The following is a 19180-nucleotide window of genomic DNA, read 5'->3' on the forward strand; positions in this document are numbered from 1 at the left end:
AAGGATTTTGCATCTAATTCGGTCTTTTGCATCAAAAGTTCGACCCTGATCGATCCATGTCGTGAATTATTCCAATTCACATCATTAATCAGCCAACCAGATAGTCCTTGCCGACAATTCAGATTCCAGAAAACCGCCCACTAAATCTCGAAGGTCTTCCACAAGAACCCATCTACCAACAAGATTCAAACAGAAACAAACAGCGGATCAATCGAACCTCCAAGGAACCAAGCGGATCTTCTCATTTCAGGAACAAGGACAGAATCAAGCAAGGAACTTTCAGCTACCATCAGCCAAACCCCACGAGGATTCGTTCGGCTACAAGAAACCATCGAGCAAGACCCAAAGATGGTTCCTTGACGTGAGATTGTGCCAAGATCGATCGGACTCGATGGATCGTATCAAAGCTAACGAGATTATAAGTATGGAGATAACTACCTCGTTCCCCGGAAGCGGCGATTAGGGTTTTCTTGCGATGGGAGAACTCAATCGAGGGAGGGCTTCCACCGAAAGATGGATTCTTTTTGGATCAAAACCCATGAGAGAGAGAGAGAGAGGCGAGACAGTCGCAACCAACGAATTCTCTCCGGATAAAATTAAAATTACGAGAGTGCCATTAATGGATATATAAATATCGAGTTTTAGAAACACGATAAAAATTATTCCTTCCGAAATTATTGGATATATAAAAATTATTTAAAAAATTATTCTTTGAATAGGGTTTATTTTTAAGTCATTTAAATCTCTATCTCTTGCATGAATATTTCAAAGATAAGATAAATTTTGAATGACAAAAGTGCATATTAATAGTTCTGATGATATTAGATTAGGACATTTATTTATGTATATCTTATGCCTTTGCAAAATAAAAAAAATAAAAATTTAAATATTGTAACTCTTTTATTTCTTCTCTGTAATCTCTTCTCTGTGAATGATTCAATCCTACCAACTTCAAATTAATTTTCAACACCCTGCAGGACAACTTATTTTTCCCAAAAAAAGTAGTGAAAGAGTCAGTAAATTGTGTAGATGCAATAAGATACTGTTGCAGATTTCATTCTATTTACATTTTGTCTTTGTTAGACATAGAGTTCTTTTTTGGTAGGAGGTCAACCTTACTAAAACATTGATTGAAGGTGGTCAGCTTAGTCACTTTTCACATGCTTAAAAAAAGTCAACTCTATTTACTTGTGTTGGAGTTCCAGCTAAACTGTGGACACTTTAAACTCAACTCTATCCTGAAACTTATATCAGACATGCAATAAATGCTTCCAGGTTCCCTGGAGCAAAGATCACCAGTGGTGTATGGTCACCTGCAACAATCTTCAGTGGGAATCAAAAAGAGCACATTCTCCCTGGCAGAAAAGCCAATTGTTCATGTTGTTCTATCATGCAGCAAAAACCAGACCCAAGTCTGCTAAATCTAATTGCTAGTGAAGAAACTAGAAAGTTGTTTTGGTTTTGGGTGCTAATTTTATCCTATTCAGTAGAAGGATCATGCTCTGTAAGATGTCTTCAAGGTACTGAGTCTATTATGTTTGAAGTAATCCAAAAGAGATACAAGCAGAAGGAAGAAATCGAAGAAGAAACACTAAAAACTGGAGAAAAAGATGATAAAAATGTATAAATGCATGAACATCATATTGTTATTAATGTTTGCTGTAAAAAGGAACAAGAAAACTGTTTGAAGGATGACAAAGAGAGATCTAGTCAATCCTAATAACAAATATGATGTCCCGAAAGCAATCCATCCAATTTCCCCCAATAAACTTGTGTGGTTCCCTAAATGTGACTTGTGTCATCCTCGAGTGATGATCAACCGAACTCAGATGCAATGTCAACCAATGCCATCGTAACTTTCTCCCGGATGGAAAGGGCTAAAGCTCATCGGGATATCAAACTTATCCATCAAGTGGTCTAATCCTGCATCAATTAATCAAGTCAAAAAAAAAAACAAATTCTTACAAAGGTAAAAGATGGGGGAAAAGTCAAGAAACCCTACTCGGGGTTGATAGAACATTTGCATAGGACATTTGGTCCAAACTGCCGCAACACTCTGAACTGCCATTCAACTGGTATATGCCTTGTGTTTGATCTAACAGATGGACTTCTGCACTTATTTGCATATTGTAGATGGGATCACTTCTAATTGTCACAGGCACATTCTTATCGGGCCTAAGTTTCTTTTCATTAGGGGAATCCTCATCTGTCTCAATTTCAGACTCAGAATTACTTGGCAATGCAGCCATCTTCTGCATTTTCTTTGATCGTGCCCTTCTATTCTGGAACCAGTTGTAGACATTGGATTCAGAGATCTGACCATGTTGTGATAGCTCAATTGTTATATGCTTTATCTTCTGCTTGCTTGGAGTCCCATAGCCTTGATTAAAGATGGTCTCAAGCATTTGTAGCTGCATACTTGTTGGAGTCCATCGCTGCCTAGCAGTGAGTTTGTGACCACCGGATGCCAATAGGGGATCAACATAGATTCCACCCAGCTTCATTCCTAGACAAATGACCATGATGTATAGAGAAGGTAAACAGCATGAAACAATCAATCATTTTTCCACTCGGTCAAACTATAAATGGTTTCTGTAATAGTGATTAAACTTTTATCGGTGTTCTAGCTGTTCAGTGCATGTAAATTTTGCAGGTAACAAGGGAAGATATAAAAGCACTCATGTATTTTCAGCATATTGATATGAACTCAAATGTTTTAAGTAACTAGAATAAGGTGCATGATCAACTATTATCTTCAGAAAATGAATCGAGTGTCAATTGTTATTTTTGTCAACTGGTCTTCATGATGCCACTGGAATACGTGAAAGATTCAGTCCACGGTTCTTGTTTATTTTTTCATAAATTAAGAAATTTTATGCCTAAGACAAACACTTCTGAATAATTCTGTAAAACAATGTGGGCAGTTTGTAGGTAATAGATCAAAACCCGATGCTTTGCGCGGGGATCAGAGAGAATAGATATTAATGTTTTGTTTATTCTGTGAAGTATCAACAAGGTCTGCGAGTAAAAAAATTTGTTTATTCTGTGCAACAATGATCGACCTAGCCATAAACACCATCATTTTGTATTTTTTTTTCCAAACCAGAAAGAAAATTATATTAAATCAGTAACAAAATGATTACAACGTAACCATGCTCCTTGGAGCACAAAATGCCATGAAACTCAGGATGCAAAAACCACAAAAGGTAACTCCATCATGATACCTACCTATCGGCATATAAACAAAAGCTAATAGATCTTCCAAGCATGGGGAAAGGTAAGCTCTTTAACATGTACAAAATCAGAACTCTTCTTTAAATCCAAAATTAATTGACAGCACTGTTACAGATTTCATATCACCTAGATCCTGTCAGAATCTCCTAATACAGCCCCCTTCCTCATAATCTTCATATAGCTAATTACATTTTCTTACATTTATGCTTGAAGTCACAAAGTGTCACAAACCACAAGAATCAGATCCAGTAGGATGTACCTCCTTAACAATCACCTAGTGTATTCTATTGTTTTTTCAAGCATTTAAATACAGTAGCACGCTCATTTGAGTAACACCAAGCTAACTCATCCATAATCAGGCATGCACGAGTTCTTACTTCATAACTCAGACTTTCCTCCCCACAAAAGATAGCAGCACTATGATAAAAACCAATTCTAGAACAAAAATTGAACATCGAGTTCTTTCTGTACGGTTCTGTTGCACGCTAAAGCCTCATAAAAGAAAATTATATGTTCCTATAATGAATAAGGCAAGACGAAACAATCTAAATCATCAAATAAGGTCAAACCGCACGAAGTACTACTACAGGGCACTGACCAACAATATCTCAAATTTTTAATACTTCATGTAAACACCGGTGCTTAAGGCTGTTTCCATGCATTAAACCCTGATCACTCGAGTCGCGAAGGAGAACACTCACCGTGGCACAGTGCTAAAGTACCCAAGGTAAAAGGAAACAAAGATCAGCACCTTAATCATATCAACCCTGTCATCCCAAGCAGTTGGAACCAAAACAACCTCAAAATGTCGCCAGAAAATGTTGTGCACTTCCCGCACTTGCATTAGCCCTCTAAATATGCTCAACTAACAGAAACAACAGAGTTGTTCCATTTCGAGTAGGCAAATCATGTAATACAATTCCTTATGATTTGGCGAAACACAACTACTGCACCAAAAAAGGATCGAAAACAGCATCAAAGTGATGCATGCATGGAAGTACAGTTGCTCTATGGAAAGCAGAAAAAGGAAAGCCCAATGCCTGCAACTTCAGGGGAAAAGAGAAAGGATGTCGAGATCATTGCCAAAAGGAAGCACAGCGTTGACTAATGAGAAATAGGCAAGCGGAAAGAACAATTCTAAGTCCAAAAAGTCAAAATTATGTCGATATCTCAACACATGGAAACAAAGTGACACGGCTAGATCATGTTTCCCCATAAAAATTCGTTCTTTTAACATTTGTCACACATTCTAAACGACCTGGAATATGAAGATTACATCAAGAAGAAGAGGAGGTCACCTGAGAGGGAGCCTTGGTAGGCGGTGATGATCTTGTGCATCTCGATGAGCTGCTCGGATATGGTGGCGTAGACGGCGATCTGACTACGGAGGATCTCCGTCTGCTCGTCTGTCATCACCTTCACGAAGAGAACCCTTTCCACTGCCACACCTTCTCCTCCTCCACTCCCCTCGTCTCCGTCGTTCCTCTCACCATTACCACCAGAAGCCCACACCCACCCCGTTCTTCGCGTCGCCTCCATCAAAACCCTGGCCTTTTTCCAACCAATCTCTCTTTCCATCCGCCCCTCCTCACCTCTGCCTCGTCAAGCCCCCTCCTTTCCCAGCTCCGGCGCTCAACCACGCATCTATCCGCAGCAATTCGCACAAAACAGGGCAAGGAACGGCAGCGTCGGCAGTAAAGGAAAACCAGGACAGAAGAGAACGGAAAGAGCTCACCCGGCAGCACGCGCGACCTCGAGAAGGTTCATGCGCCCTTTCCAAGACCACCGACGCCTCTGCTCCGTCCGTGGTATTGGTGCAGCAGTACTGCGTTCGCTGCGTGCACAGATAACCAGCAAGGAAGAGATAGAAGAGGAGGGAGGGGAAAGCGAAAGAAGAGACCGGCATTTAAGTGATGGATAGTTCGAATTATAATTTATTTTTTAAAAAAAATAAAATATATATATATATACAATAACTATTTAAAATTGACTACATAAATATTTTAACATCATTAATATACATATAAGTTATATCTAAATTAAGGAGTGTTTAAATATTTATTTATATTTTTATGAGTTTTTAAAGTTGGACTCTATTCCTCTTGGTATCATTAATATAATCATTTCAACTTATTATCGAAAAATTAAATTATAGCATATGATGATACCCATACATTTTTAAAATATAATTATTTTTCAATATCCAATACAATCATTCTTTTTTTTATCAATTAAAAATATTAAATAATATAAATAATTATTTTCGTATAGACATGAACGATTACGTCTATATCGAAGTTCCTTTCGTGAATGGAGATCGTAATGATGCTTAATAAGCTTGAGAGGATGTAAAAGGTTTCGTACTATCACTTGAAACTAGAAATCATGGATTCACCTCCTTTCTTTTCTTTTCTTTTTTACTATAACTTAATATAGATTCGACATATTCGTAAGATTGTTAGATGCTAATAATCTAACTAAAATCTTTATCATGGTATCAAAATAGATCATATATCTACCTATCCATGTTTGACTTGATATTTAATTAATATTATGGATTAGGGGAGAAATGGTCATTAAGTTTATCTTACAGTATATAATTAAAAAAAGTTAGTAAAATTCAAGTGTCGATGTCTTAGGAAGGTCGAAAAAAGGCAAACCACGAGGAGAGATGAGAACAGTCAACCATGAGAAGACAAGGAATTCACCCATCAACATCGGCAGCATGTGGACTCGATCGAGGCCCGAAGGCAGCAGCAATTTGTGTTGACCAGGGAGGCAATCATGGACGAGGGATCGAGGAAGGTGTGGTTCAGAAATGGGGGTTATCATGTGGATCATGCAATCTTTGTCTCTTTGACTATTGTTTCGGTGATCCATTGTACTTAAACACAAGATGTTCTTCTTCCATACCGATCCTTTCAAAGTCGATGCCTTTGTTTACTTCACATTTAATCTTGACAGGATCAGCTCATGGGATCATGATTTGAGAGTGAAATTTCCTGTGTTTTGACCCTGAAGACACTTCGATCAAATGCTCAAAGCAAATATAGTCAAGCCAAACAACAAATGAAATCCAGATCGCAACAAAGCATTCAAGCAGTCTGGCCTGAAAAAAATTTTAATCACAGTGAAAAGTTGTCAAAAGGCCATAATGGTTAAATTGCATACTTGTGATGAGCACAAGCTATAAAGTTGTCGGCACAGAGAGAGAGAGAGAGAGAGAGAGAGAGAACAAAAAACTCAGTGACAGGTGCAAAACGTGTAAATCAAACAATTGCACAGCAGATTTCACAGCTCTCCAACAGTGTGTATAAATATGTATGTATGATTATGCCTTGCCAAAATTATGACATTGAAATCATCATCACCACGGTTGCGAGCTATGTTAAAAATGGCAGAGCAAACATGATCACTATCACTCAAGATTCCTTAACAGCCATTCGACGGCCGCATGGATGTTGCCAGCAGTGGCACTTAAAGCACGAATGTTCTCTTGAGTGTCGAAGAAACCCATTTCTCTTAGCTGGGTCAGCTGTGTCGCAAATCGCTCCTCTGGAGGCACTGCAACATAAAGAGATTAACGGAAACGTTTAATACTCAACTTTTTCAGGGTTCAGATTTTCGCAGCAAAAACATGTTCTAGTATTTCTTGACATGGCATAGAATGCACAACCATCAGGATTATTAGCAACGCCAGTACCAGACCCAAGCCCACTGAACATGTTCATCAGAAGTCCCAGCCCATTGTTGTTCGTTACTCCTGTAGCAAAGCAAAATGATAAATGCACATTTGACTGAAGAAGTATCAGCCCATTGTCCGGTATTATGATTGAGTCGGAAGTATTTGAGATATTTAGAACAACCAGATCACAGATTTATGAAAGAACGTGTATCAACAGGACCCAAGGATTAGATGCATCAGATTATTTCCTCATACCTGCCATACCATCACTGGTCTGATTTTGTTCCCTGCAACAAGGAGCACAAAATCAGAATATAGATCAAAGATCAAAATAGAGCCAGAGAAAACTCGCAAGAGGAAGAAATATCAATCAAATCTTATGACATGAAATAAAAACTTCTTTCGATTAGTGATAAAATAAAAAAAGTTGATGATAAAGCAGATTAACAAAGTAAAAGTAACGTTTTATAGGTGGTACTTACTGTCTTGGCTGCTGCCGAACAACCTGGGATAAAAATGATTGTTGAAAAGATAGAAGTTGCTGCAAACAGGAAGAATAAACTGAATAACAGGACATCACATATAAAATACGATCGCCAATGAAGTTACCTGCATCGTCTCAGGAGAAGTAAGCTGGCGAATCAATTCCGGGTTCTGCAACACGTCACTAAGCTGGGAATTGGATCCCAACAAGCCACGGAGTTGTGGACTCAAGACCTAATGATAAGCAACAATCATAAAAATGGAAAAGCAACGATGATAGTTCTACCAAATTCACAATGGAATACACATACCTGATTCATAAACTGAGGGTTGGAGAGGAGACTCTGCATCATCTGCATGATGGCTGGATTCTGTAAAAGCTGATTTAAAAAGGATGGGTCAGGCACGCCACCAGCCATCCTTTCCAACTCTGGCAAACCAAATCCACCTAACCCAGCAATGCCTGTAGACCTTCCATCACTTGCAGGCGCAGAACTCAAGTTGGTAGTCTGTGCAGCTCCTGCTGATGCATTAACTTTGAGCACATGACCACCAATAAACCATGTGAAGAATACAAAACAACTTACCAGTTCTGCTCCATGGATTGGGAAGTGGGTTACTGTTTGGTGCAGCAGATTCCGTTGCTACATCTGAACTAGTTCCAGATTGACTAGGTGTCTGATTTCCTGCCTGTGTAGCACCTTGGTTACCCAAAAGTGCCACAAATGGGTTTTGACCCAAGTCATTCCCCATTTCCCCTGCAGTGGTTGTAGCATTTAGAAATGGCTCCTGGACAGTTTCATACATGCGCCTAAGCATGTTGAATCCTTCTGGGGATGATTCAATGTTGCTCATAGCCCTATCAGTGTTCCGCATCAATTCTCTCACTAGTTCAGGATTCCTCATAACTTCTAGAGACTGTCGGAGAGTACTGGGGTCATTAAGAATGTGTGCAAATTCAGGATTCCTGTCTATGATTTCACGCATTTGAGGATTGTTCATTATCATGCCTCGAATTAGATCAGGATTATTCATCAAACTTTGCACGGCAGGCATGTTCATTATTTCCCTCATCATGCTAGGATTCTGAGCCAGCTGTTGCTGCATCTGGTTAAGTTCTGGTAAGCCAAATCCCAAAAATCCGGATCCTGTGCCATCTCTCCTGTTAACACCAATGCCTCGAAAGAGCATGCCTCCAGAATCAGTTCCTCCAAATTGCCCACCTTCATTAGAAACAGCCGTCTCGACACCTATAGTATTGTTTGGTTCCCTTGAAGCTTCATGGCTAGCTGTTGCTGCTTCAGCAGATGCAGCTGGTGGTGTTAAAGCACGAATCAAATGAATTGTGTGATTTGATGCCAATCCTACGAAAGAAAAATGAAAAGAAAAAGAAATACTTAGAAAATAATTGATCAAAATGGACACCAAGAGATCCAACCACATCTAAGATTTGAGTTGGTTTCCTTACTAAATTAGTACGCTAGTAATTTTAAACATTTGAGAATCCAAACAAGCATCCAACACTACATTTGAGTAATAATAGCTTGGATTAATAAAAAAAGATATAAAAAACATTTCTCACCAGTTTACATGTTAAAAATGAAAAATTCTCCCATTATCAATTTGAATGTGCCAATAAACTACACTGTTATCAACATCTCCAATTTCTGAAAATTATGCTTAAAGACCCAACTTACGAGCTTGACACCTTCGTCAAGGCTTAACATATAGTCCAAATCAAACCCTGGCATTGTGCATGTGGGGTAGCCTAATGGTAGCTCCACACCGTGACGAGTCATTTGACTCCATTCATGGGTAGTCCTTTCTAACTTGAGCCCCTTATCATGCTTCAATACTACGTCGACTCTAAGATCAATTGCTACGACCAGACCTGATAGGATAATTGGTTTGTTAACTTCATTAAACCTGAGCTACTGACCAAAATGCTTATACTGAAATTAACAATAATACACCCATCAGACCCTTATAAGCCAATCTTAGTCTTATTCAAACATTGTTATTTCCATTTATTAGAGCAACCCAAATTCACACCCCAAAATACCATAGTAAAATATCATATCATAGTTCATTAAAGACCAAGAGAAATGCATAGCTCAATACAAACCTTCCGAAGTGCTTTGGACCAAATTGCACTACTGGTGGTTTTATAAGCATTCATTTTTGGTTAATATTTCAACCGAAACTAAATTTCCTACGAAAACCTCTAATAAAACCTGAACTAATTCTCTTTATTCTACTCCGAAGTCCAAATCTCTTAGGGCTTTTCTATTATAGAATTTGAAGCTTCTGCAGTCAAAAACTTAGTTTTCCTATAAAAACCAATAAGCTTGAACAGTCAAAAGCTGCTGCAGTCCACAATAAACTAGATTTCTTCTGTGAATGGAAAACTTTGGCAGATTACTGGACTTAGGATTAAGGCCTTCCCATGTTCTGCAAGTACAACTTCGAGTCAACTCAAAATGCACAAAAAACCTGCTGTTATTAACAATTAAAAAATCATTCATAATTTTAGCTTCTTTAAATAAATTGTTGCGACAATTGCAATATAAATCATCATAGAAGTCTTTTGTTGAATATGTGATCTAGATGTAAAGTTTTTTATTATTATTATGGATTGTTAGACTTCCAATTAAACTGCAAAGTGTCAAAGAGAAAAGTTCAAGACAATTTGTAATGAACCAGATAAAGAAGTTTTTAGTTATTGTGGTTTATGCATATACTTTATCTTCCTTCATTATCATTATTTCTGCATTTTTTTTCCTTCACCAAAGCTGTTCTCTACCACAATAGGCCCTCACTTTAAATTTCTCTAAATTGCCTTCTACTTGCTTCCTTCAAAACATATTTGGATGCACTTTATTGTTCGGGAGTTGGAGGAATAAAGTGTCTAGAGCTGGCTGGATTTTCCCAAAAGAAATGTGTGAAGAAAATCAACAGAAGAATAGAGGAACAAATAGAATCGGAATACAGTAAGGGCCTCTATGACCATCTCTTTTTTTTTTTTTTTTTTTCCTTCAACAGTTCATGTGAACTTATTCAGCCGAGAGCCCCCATATAAAATTATTATGTAACCCAGTAAAACTTAGAAGGAATCTTAAATAGGAAATAAATCAGCCATAATAATATCTACCATCAGCTAATTGCTCCTTTAGCGAGAATCAGAGCATGCTTTTGTCTCTCTTCTTAACAATTATAGCCTGCTTGAAACAGACAGTCAAAGGGTATCAGTTGACCCAATTTGTTCATAAGGCAAGAACAACAAATAAATCAATGAAAATTAATAAAAATAAAGAAAACCTACATCAATTTAGGGGCTATTGCATGCATACCCACCCAAATTCTGAAATTCTCCTAGATACATCCATTCTTTCATATATGTCACAATTTAACATTGGGAGGCTATCCACAAAGTTTCTCATTCTAGAGGAATGAACTGATGCATACTGAATGACTTGGTAATAACAACGAATAAAGTCCCTGTACCGTCAACCACAGTAACTGGTAAAATATGTATGCACTAGAATGATTTCTCACTTGGCTGTTACAACGCTGCAAGCCTGGAACCACCCTTCCGACATCTATTGCTCAAAACTACCTTACAGCATGAACTAGCCTGCCAGGCTAGAAATGATGGCCTCATGCACAGGTTAATTGTTTTGTTTCACTAACAAATCAATTGTTTTATACTCATTAGTTAATTTTAGGAACAAACATCCATTGCATGTCCAATTTCTCAGGTATTCTTTGATATGTTTCTACAACTTCCATGATGGAAAAACTAGACCCTCAATGAGCTGTGCTGTCGTAACACCAGAAGCATGCATGTTGATTGGACAAAATATATTTGACAGGCCCAAGCTCGAGTAGAACAACTAAGCCCAAGTGAGTTTTCAGTAAGTATCAGCATGTGCTTGAAGAGTCATGCCAAGCCTGACGCCTAAAAGAATCTATCCATTTATAATGGCATATATACTTTAGCATGTCTCTCTGATCTTTTTGTAAAAAGTACCTAATTTCATGTCATTAATGAGATTAACCAACACTCAAAACAGAAAATAATTTAAGAAGCATCAAGGTTGAGGACAATGAATTAGTTTCCCGACAAATCAATTAAAGCAGGCACATGCTATTTTAAAAAAAGGCCACATCTAAACAAAGACAACATAAGGCATAACTAAAAACAAAAAAGAATAAATCAATACTAAACATGAAAATTGCATAATTCTTGTTTATGCTGAAGAGAACAAAAGGCCTATTTGCAATGGCTTGTTCATACATCTCCACCATAATTAATGAAATTAGTTCAAAGCGATTCAGGGGAAAATTTACACATTAGTCAAATCTTCTATCTGTATGGAAATTTTCTTTTGCCAACACTAATTAAAAACAAATTCATTTGTCCATTGTTTAAATTCATCCAATAAAACCAGATTATTAGAATAGGTGGTCTAGAGCTTTTACAACCGCATTAAAAAATTTTACCTATTAGCAATTCCATATTGCAGACAAAAAACCTTAAATCCTAGCAAAAAAAAATGCTGCTATATAAGTCAAATAAATAGTCATTAGTCTAGTTCACCAATTACAAGTGCAGCAAGAACCTTATGGTCAGAACTGTTTACTATATTGGTCCATGGATAATTATATTAGTGAGACCTATATCTTCCACAGGGACAATGCACGCCTCTACAAGCTCATCTCAGCAAAGCAATTTCTTATATATATGTTCTTTCCTTTAGACTTAAGATTTTGATCGAAGGAAAAGGTTGTTCAACTAGTTTTTTTCCAACACTTTGCTTTCAGTTTTAGGGTATCTGGTAATCAAGATGACAACAAGGATGAAAAAGCATTTCTCCATACTAACTTGTGCTCAGATAATATAATAAAATTCGTTTATATTTATAGCATTGAAAGCTATCTCATCTTTTAGAAGCCCATTAACGCGTCACTTATTTCATTCCTTATGCTCTTCTTTCCATCTCTCTCGTTCTCGAGGTACATCCTGATGTTTCAGACAATGGAATAAAAAGAAACAAAAATAAAGAAAATGTTTGTGAAAATGAGAATGACAATATTTACTCCACAGAAATAACTGTTCTACGTAATATCACAAGAAAAGGAGGCATGAAGAGAAAAAAGCGTCAGCAATAGGAACAAGAGGGAGACAACACGGGGGGGGGAAGGGTGACTGGACGCACCGTAGCTCTGCAGGGTCTGCTCGTCCTTCAAGATCCGGCCTTTGTAGATCAGCCGCTGCTGCTCCGCCGGGACGTCGCATTTCTCGACGAGGGCAGCCTTGAGGGTGCCGACGGTGGAATCGAGGGCGGCCTCTACGGAGAACCTGGACCCGTTGGAGCACCGGACTTGGAGGGTGACGGTGTCCGAGTCGCCGGTGCCGTCGGGGTCCCCGTCGGCGCCCATGAACGCCGCGCCGAGGAGGATCGGATCCAATCGAAGGATCGATAGGATCAAGAACGGGAGGGGATTTGGGCCTCTTACTGCGGCACAAAAGAGGGAAGACTGGCCGGAGGAGGAGGAGGAGGAGGAGGGGATTGGAAGCTTCCAGAGTTGTTTTCGCGTTTTGTAACGGCGGTTTCGTTACGCCAAATACTCTCGAATTAAGATTACACAAAGATACGCTAATTAATATTACATAAAGAAAGATACGGTAATTAACTCCGGAATTAATATTATGTGGAAATAATAATAAATATGCGGTAATTAATATTACACAAAGAAATTGATCGTAATTTCTTTTTTTATTTTTTTTATATTTTTAATTTTTAAAATAAATATAATGAAGTTAGAAATGGATGATTATAAAAAGACAAGCATAAAATAATATCATATAAAAAAATTAATACTAAGATTAAAATTAAATAATATAGACCAAAGTTTAGTTCTATATATTTTTATATTATGATTAATGATATCTAGTGACACACTTCTCCTCTCTTTCTATCTTTCGTATAATCATAATTATACGAAGATAGAAAGAAAATATCTCTATAATCTATATTTTATATAAGGTCTAGAAAATATAATTAGAAGAATCCTCCTATCAAAGTTATCTTCTAAGATAACGTAACATAAGCGAGTATTAAAATCATGTGTGATTTAATATTTTAAACTAGTGTAATATCGAATGTATCCTCATCGAAAGTATATCGGTGATCCAAATATGTGAGTAATTATTATCATGAAATGGATTCACATGATTTTATCCGTCGGGGAAGAAGGATATATAATGTCTTTACGGGAAGAATGACCTCTGACTTCTTACGAGGCCTTCACTCTTCAGCTCTAACATATAAGATTAGACATGGTTTGATAGAAATAATCTTTCTTGCTGATAAAACACTTGGTCCATTGCCACCATTGTCATGCAATGGTGGCCAAAGAGAAGATCTCATTCCTATACTAAAGCCCTGTGGTGGCCGAGAGAAGCTTGGGGAAGAGAGGACGGATGAGGTTCTCGTTCCCAAGTCTAACCAGCAGCCACCATTGCATGACATGTAACAAGAGAAGCCATCAAGCTTAATTCCCCAATGGAACCAAGAAAGATTCATTTGTTGCCAATGTGTTAGGAGTTGCTGCTAATAGCCAATCATTAAGCCACCATGGAACAGTTGATCTTGTCGAAGCAACTTGTATGCTGCTTCTTCCTTCCATTGTCACGATCGCCGCCCGCCCTTCTCCGTTTGTGGCTTATATCCCATCGTGAGATCTAATCGTCTGTAAATATATATATACATATATAAATAGAATATACGTTCTGACAAAAAGAAAAGAGTGTTTGTCAAGAAAAATCATCAAATCTTTCACTTTGAATCCCATGTAAACACAAACAAGAGAGGATTCCACTGTCAATCTTTACCTTCAAGTAATAGCAAGTGATCACACCAAGTGTGTCACTGCAGTCATAGAACGCTGCAAACATAGTGCAGGTTGTTCTAATCGAAAGAAATAATTAAATAATTTTTTTATTGATAATAGATACAAATTTATATACATAAAAAAGAGATTATAAAATATAATATTAATATAATTTTTAATTAATAATAAATCATGAGGTGATCGTGTTGAGTCATGATCCTCGTTACATGGAATCATGATAATATATTATCATAATTTTTATAATTTAAAATTTTAAAAAAATATATTATCAAAATACTAAGAGGATCATGATAATTTTATCATGATTTATTATTCTCAATAATATCCTTTCTAATATGCCCCTACAAGATGATGGTGCTATCGGAGGTATCGATCTTGGATCGAAGTAAAATAAATTGTTTGCAAGACAAGCTTAGTAAAATCATCTATAGTTTGATTAGAAGATGAGACATAAGAGACACATAATTTATCATTTTGAACTTTATCACGAACAAGATTAAAATTGATAGTTATGTGTCATTCTAGAGTAAAATACAGAATTATTATATAGATACGCTGTTATGATATTATCATAATATATAAATGAAGGATAAAAGAATATGACAAATAGTTTACATAACAATAATTGAATCCAATAAAATTCAATAGTTATAAAAGTAATTGCTCAATATTCAGCCTCTCTAAAGATCTTGCAACATAGCATTATTTTTTGGAATTCCGAACGATTAGATTGTGATAAAAATAATAATATAAGTGCAAATAGATGTCATATCATTCTTATTACCTATCCAATCAATATTTAAAAATATATAAAACAACAAACGAGAGTCATTTTGATAAAATAAGCCATAATTAATAGTATGATAAGGTAAGAGAAACAATCGTAGAGATTGATATAGTAACAATATTGACTTCAAGATCATAAATATATTTTTATTTAGAAAAAAATAGACTTGTAGATGACTTGAACACTCAAGGTAAAATAAAAAAGAAAAAACTCGAAATTAGAGTATAAAGCTATGATACCAATAAAAGAAATGACTGTCTTAAATTTTAATTAATAATGCGTATGAATTTATAAGATTACAAAATATGATAATTATATAAATTTTAATTAATAATAAATTATTGATTTATTTGATATAATTTTTATGATTTAAAATTATAAAAAAAAAATATTATTAAAATATTAAAGAGAATCATAATAATTTTATCATGCACTATCCTTCCTTAATACTAATCTGGCGTGGTTTCTCCTTCCATCGACTTCCCACCTGTGCGCAACAGCGACAAGACACAACCGAAACCAGAGCTTCTCTGGTAGAGGCGAAGCATAGAAGAAGGATTACACTACGTGAAACCATGCACGTGAATCCGCACAACCATCATTACATTCGGTTAATTGCACCGGGGAGAGACGATGTGGAGTTCCACGCCCGGCCGCCTTTGTGCTTCACTCCACCGCTGCCAGGGCGTGCAGCCCCCACCGGGAAGCAGCTGTGCACAAAAAGCTAGCAGAGAGCACGCTAAGTTAGCTCAAAAGTCTTGTCGCAGGGGTCGTTAAGTCTCCATGATTGATCATCGGACATGGCCACAGATCGGAACCACACCACACCACACCACCCACAGTGTCTCCTCGGGAAGAAGACAACCATAATAATTAGCAGGATTCTAACGGGAGCGCACTGTGGCATCACATGATGCGAACACAGGAGAGAAACCACAGCTTCCAGTCGCCGGTATCGAGTGGTATCACTGGAATCCATCTCTACCGCCATGGCCGACATGTTGGGGGGGGCGCAGAGATGGGTGTTCGTGTTGCCGTGCACGCGAACCCCACATCTTCGTCGGACGCCACGGAACGTCCTTCTCTTCCTCTTCCCCCTCCACTGGTCACCTCTCAAATGTCGATCCCAGTCTCGTATAAGTGGCTCCTCACTTGATGTCACTCTTTGTTGTTGATATTAGGAAGATTCAGACAACGCGATGCATGACTCATGTACGTCCCCTATTGAAGGAATCTAATCACATACTTGATGGTAACCCTTGGATCCATCACTTGAGAAAGCTCTACTACTACGTCGTAATAGTATACACCCGAGTGCAACTTCTCTTCTGGTTACTGTTCATCCGTATCCATGTCATCGGATCAAATTGTTACCCATTTGATCAGGTTAGATGGGTTGGGTTAGGTCAAATTGTACCAAATAGGTGCATAAAAAGCCAATGTACGATGTTTTTGTCGGATTAAATACGCACAGTTTCAGTGAAAGGCTACGACGATAGTAGCAAAAGACGTACGAACACAGGCCAAGCTTTCCCCCAAGTCTCAGACAAATCATGAACAGGGTTCATGGAGACCGTTCCCGAGATGCAACCTGCTCCATCTCCCAGCGAAGCCGCGCAACCACGTCGTCCTGCACAGGCTCGTATTCCTGCAGCTCCAATCGGTGTTTGGAGTCGAATTGAGAGCATAGTGTAAGAGGGAAGGGAGATACGTGAAGAGAAGAGCGGCCGTTACTTCGAGTTTTTGGACGAGGTCTCCGGCGTTGGACGCCGAGACGACGAGACGCCGTTGGATTGGCTGGATGAAGCCGTCGTCTACAGCTTTGTCTATGAATGCCAAGAGCGAGTCGTAGTAGCCGTCGACATTGAGCAAGCCCACCTACCATGCCAAGAGCACGCACTCTCTACTTACCCGAATGTTACCAGATAAGTACGTAGAGCGGACGGCAAAGGCTTACAGGTTTGCTGTGGATGCCCAGCTGAGCCCAGGTGATGACCTCCAGGAGCTCCTCCAGCGTCCCGTACCCGCCTGTATCACGGATACAAGCCGTAAAGACAGATGAAACTGGGAGCAGTGGGGAGAGAAAGCTATGACAACCACAGGTAGAGATAGAGACCAGGCAGTGCGATGAAGGCATCGGAGTAGCGAGCCATTTCGGCCTTGCGCTGGTGCATGCTGGCCACTGGTCTCACCTCGCCTATTGTTTCTCCGGTGATCTGAATCCACAAACAAGCAACCAACCATGCTTGTTAAAAAGATGGCATTTCAACAAGCACTTGGAACAGAGAAGCAATGGCGATCAAAGATGGTTCACCTCCTTGCACATTAGGGTCCTCGGGATAATCCTAGAAGAACACGACAAAGTGGGGATTAACAGGAGGGACGGACAGGAAGGAGAAAGCACAGAAAACAATGTTGGCACTGAAATCAATCTGTGCATGCTTACCCAATGACATGGCCACCACCTCTATGAACAGCCTCGGAAACCAGTCCCATCAAACCCACGCTCCCACCTCCGTACACAAGGCCAACCTTCCTGGCCACCTGTGACAACTCTCGCTTGAGGACACCATGATCGCAAGCTCACGAAGGATAAAAGGGAGCACCGGGAATCGAGCTAATTACCAGTTCTTTTCCCAGCTCCACAGCAGCATCCTGATAGCAGTTCCTCTTGCCGGGGCTGCTCCCGCAGAACACGCACACCTTCCTGAACCTTGATGGTCTCCCCACCTTGTTCTCCTCCATCTCGCGGATACTTGGAAGCTGCCACCCCGCTCTCTCTCTCTCCCTTCTATCGGCTCTTTCCGCTGCGCCAGTGTCACTTCTTCTCCTCATTATAAATACGACCTCTGTTTGCGGAAAAATAAACGTGCGGGTTGGAAAAATAAACTAAATTTATTAGGATATATGAAGTTAATTAGAAAACTGAAAGGTCACACAGATAATTGTGACCCGATTAAATGTAGAATGAATGAGGACAGCACGAGAGAAGGTACTGATAGAGATAATTTTGGCACTCTTCAACTCTTTTCGTCATGTAAGTAATCTCTAAGTAAAAGTTCATGAACCACCTACTCCATGTGGTTATCAGCATAAGGTCACGTCGCCTGCTCCGACTTGGAGCTTATACTCTTGATTGATACATCAGCAGAAGTCATGCCTCCACATTAATAATTGACCCTACGATTATTCCCTATGGTTGTCAATATGAGGTCACGTCACCTACCCCGACTTCTAGAAATGAGCTCACATGACCTACTCCTGACTGATACATTAGTAGAATTCATGCCTCTGTATTTAATGATTGACAGCATGGTTAGCATTCACCAACCTTCCCTTTTCGACGATCGATAAAGGGACCACTCTCTGTCTAACCCAAAACGACAATGAAGTCAGCTCAAAAGTGTGCCCCCAATGAATCACCTCAAACACCAAAGGACACATGCCAACAAGTCGCCCTCATTAAATGCCTCTGCCATACAGGGTAAGGGGGGCCATGGCGAATGCACGTTCAGGCTGCTCATCACCCAGGTATAAAAGCTAAGCCTCGGATCATATTGGAAAACAGGAAAAACTAGCTCGTCACTCTCTCACTTACATTATTAACCTTCCTTTCTGTCTCATTGATTTAAGTATCGGAGGGGTCGAGTCGGGACACCCCCGACACAGACCTATTGTGTAGGAATCCTGGTGCCATCCGGAGATGCAATCAGGAGGTGGCCCAATAGCAAGGATGACCTAGCTCTCTAATCTGGCTCCACCATACAAGGGCTAGATCGTTCCTAGCGAACCACCTCCCCAGCAAGCTCTCCGCACCGACTCACCATGCTAGCTCTCAACGTCAGCAAGGAGGAGTCATTAGGAAGGACCGACACCATCGGTAATGAACCAACCTAACTGATTTACCAGTCGACAGTTTTCATATGTTAAAATTCTAGCACTAGAAGGAGGGCTAAATGTCATAGGAACACCCTTCCAACACTCCTCCTAATGAACACCCCAGTGAGGAGGTGCTACCCATGGACCCGGGCCCCTTTGAGTAGGGAGGGCATGCACCCCCCCTCTCAGCAGGT

General features: G+C 39.1%; 3 protein-coding genes across 7 annotated transcripts; all 3 read right to left on the reverse strand.

Moving 5' to 3' along the window:
- Nucleotides 1-1628: 1628 nt before the first annotated feature.
- Nucleotides 1629-5115, reverse strand: LOC135616657 (WUSCHEL-related homeobox 8-like). The gene is made up of 3 exons (XM_065116079.1): nucleotides 4533-5115; nucleotides 2003-2506; nucleotides 1629-1923 (listed from the first exon to the last, which is right to left on the reverse strand). Exons 1-3 carry the CDS (start codon nucleotides 4810-4812, stop codon nucleotides 1838-1840), a joined length of 870 nt encoding a protein of 289 aa, XP_064972151.1. The 5' UTR covers nucleotides 4813-5115; the 3' UTR covers nucleotides 1629-1837.
- Nucleotides 5116-6486: 1371 nt separating this feature from the next.
- On the reverse strand, nucleotides 6487-13024 carry LOC135616658 (ubiquitin domain-containing protein DSK2a-like). 5 transcript variants are annotated; one of them, XM_065116084.1, is made up of 8 exons: nucleotides 12622-13024; nucleotides 7990-8715; nucleotides 7714-7925; nucleotides 7529-7636; nucleotides 7402-7460; nucleotides 7175-7206; nucleotides 6911-6997; nucleotides 6487-6798 (listed from the first exon to the last, which is right to left on the reverse strand). In XM_065116084.1, the coding sequence occupies exons 1-8, from the start codon at nucleotides 12842-12844 to the stop codon at nucleotides 6653-6655; spliced, it is 1593 nt and encodes a 530-aa protein (XP_064972156.1). In that variant the 5' UTR covers nucleotides 12845-13024; the 3' UTR covers nucleotides 6487-6652. The 5 variants fall into 5 exon arrangements, 4 of the variants coding, with proteins under 4 accessions (XP_064972156.1, XP_064972154.1, XP_064972152.1 ...); XM_065116082.1 differs by having other exon boundaries at nucleotides 7402-7424; nucleotides 7990-8766; nucleotides 12622-13022; XM_065116080.1 differs by having other exon boundaries at nucleotides 7990-8766; nucleotides 12622-13021.
- A 3647-nt stretch (nucleotides 13025-16671) lies between these two features.
- LOC103991103 (probable cytokinin riboside 5'-monophosphate phosphoribohydrolase LOGL10) lies at nucleotides 16672-17852 on the reverse strand. Its single transcript, XM_009410462.2, has 7 exons — nucleotides 17733-17852; nucleotides 17554-17651; nucleotides 17422-17452; nucleotides 17224-17323; nucleotides 17065-17135; nucleotides 16842-16985; nucleotides 16672-16755 (listed from the first exon to the last, which is right to left on the reverse strand). Exons 1-7 carry the CDS (start codon nucleotides 17850-17852, stop codon nucleotides 16672-16674), a joined length of 648 nt encoding a protein of 215 aa, XP_009408737.1.
- Between the last annotated feature and the right edge of the window lie 1328 nt (nucleotides 17853-19180).

The sequence above is a fragment of the Musa acuminata genome, chromosome BXJ2-7, assembly GCF_036884655.1.
Source record: "Musa acuminata AAA Group cultivar baxijiao chromosome BXJ2-7, Cavendish_Baxijiao_AAA, whole genome shotgun sequence".
NCBI classification, from domain to species: Eukaryota; Viridiplantae; Streptophyta; class Magnoliopsida; order Zingiberales; family Musaceae; genus Musa; species Musa acuminata.

Bases quoted from the DNA above. Each gene is read 5' to 3' on its own strand.
- LOC135616657 (XM_065116079.1), bottom strand. From the start codon at position 4,812: ATGGAAAGAGAGATTGGTTGGAAAAAGGCCAGGGTTTTGATGGAGGCG. The intron at 2,507-4,532 runs GTGACCTCCTCT...TCATTTGTCTAG, and splicing joins CTACCAAGGCTCCCTCTCAG to GAATGAAGCTGGGTGGAATC. The intron at 1,924-2,002 runs GTAGGGTTTCTT...TAATTGATGCAG, and splicing joins AAATGTTCTATCAACCCCGA to GATTAGACCACTTGATGGAT.
- LOC135616658 (XM_065116080.1), bottom strand. From the start codon at position 12,844: ATGGGCGCCGACGGGGACCCCGACGGCACCGGCGACTCGGACACCGTC. The intron at 8,767-12,621 runs GTGCGTCCAGTC...TTTCTTTCGTAG, and splicing joins GCAGACCCTGCAGAGCTACG to GATTGGCATCAAATCACACA. The intron at 7,637-7,713 runs GTATGTGTATTC...GCTTATCATTAG, and splicing joins ACCCTCAGTTTATGAATCAG to GTCTTGAGTCCACAACTCCG.
- LOC103991103 (XM_009410462.2), bottom strand. From the start codon at position 17,852: ATGGAGGAGAACAAGGTGGGGAGACCATCAAGGTTCAGGAAGGTGTGC. The intron at 17,453-17,553 runs GTAAGCATGCAC...GTGTTCTTCTAG, and splicing joins GGTGGTGGCCATGTCATTGG to GATTATCCCGAGGACCCTAA. The intron at 16,986-17,064 runs GTAAGCCTTTGC...TTGGCATGGTAG, and splicing joins TGGGCATCCACAGCAAACCT to GTGGGCTTGCTCAATGTCGA.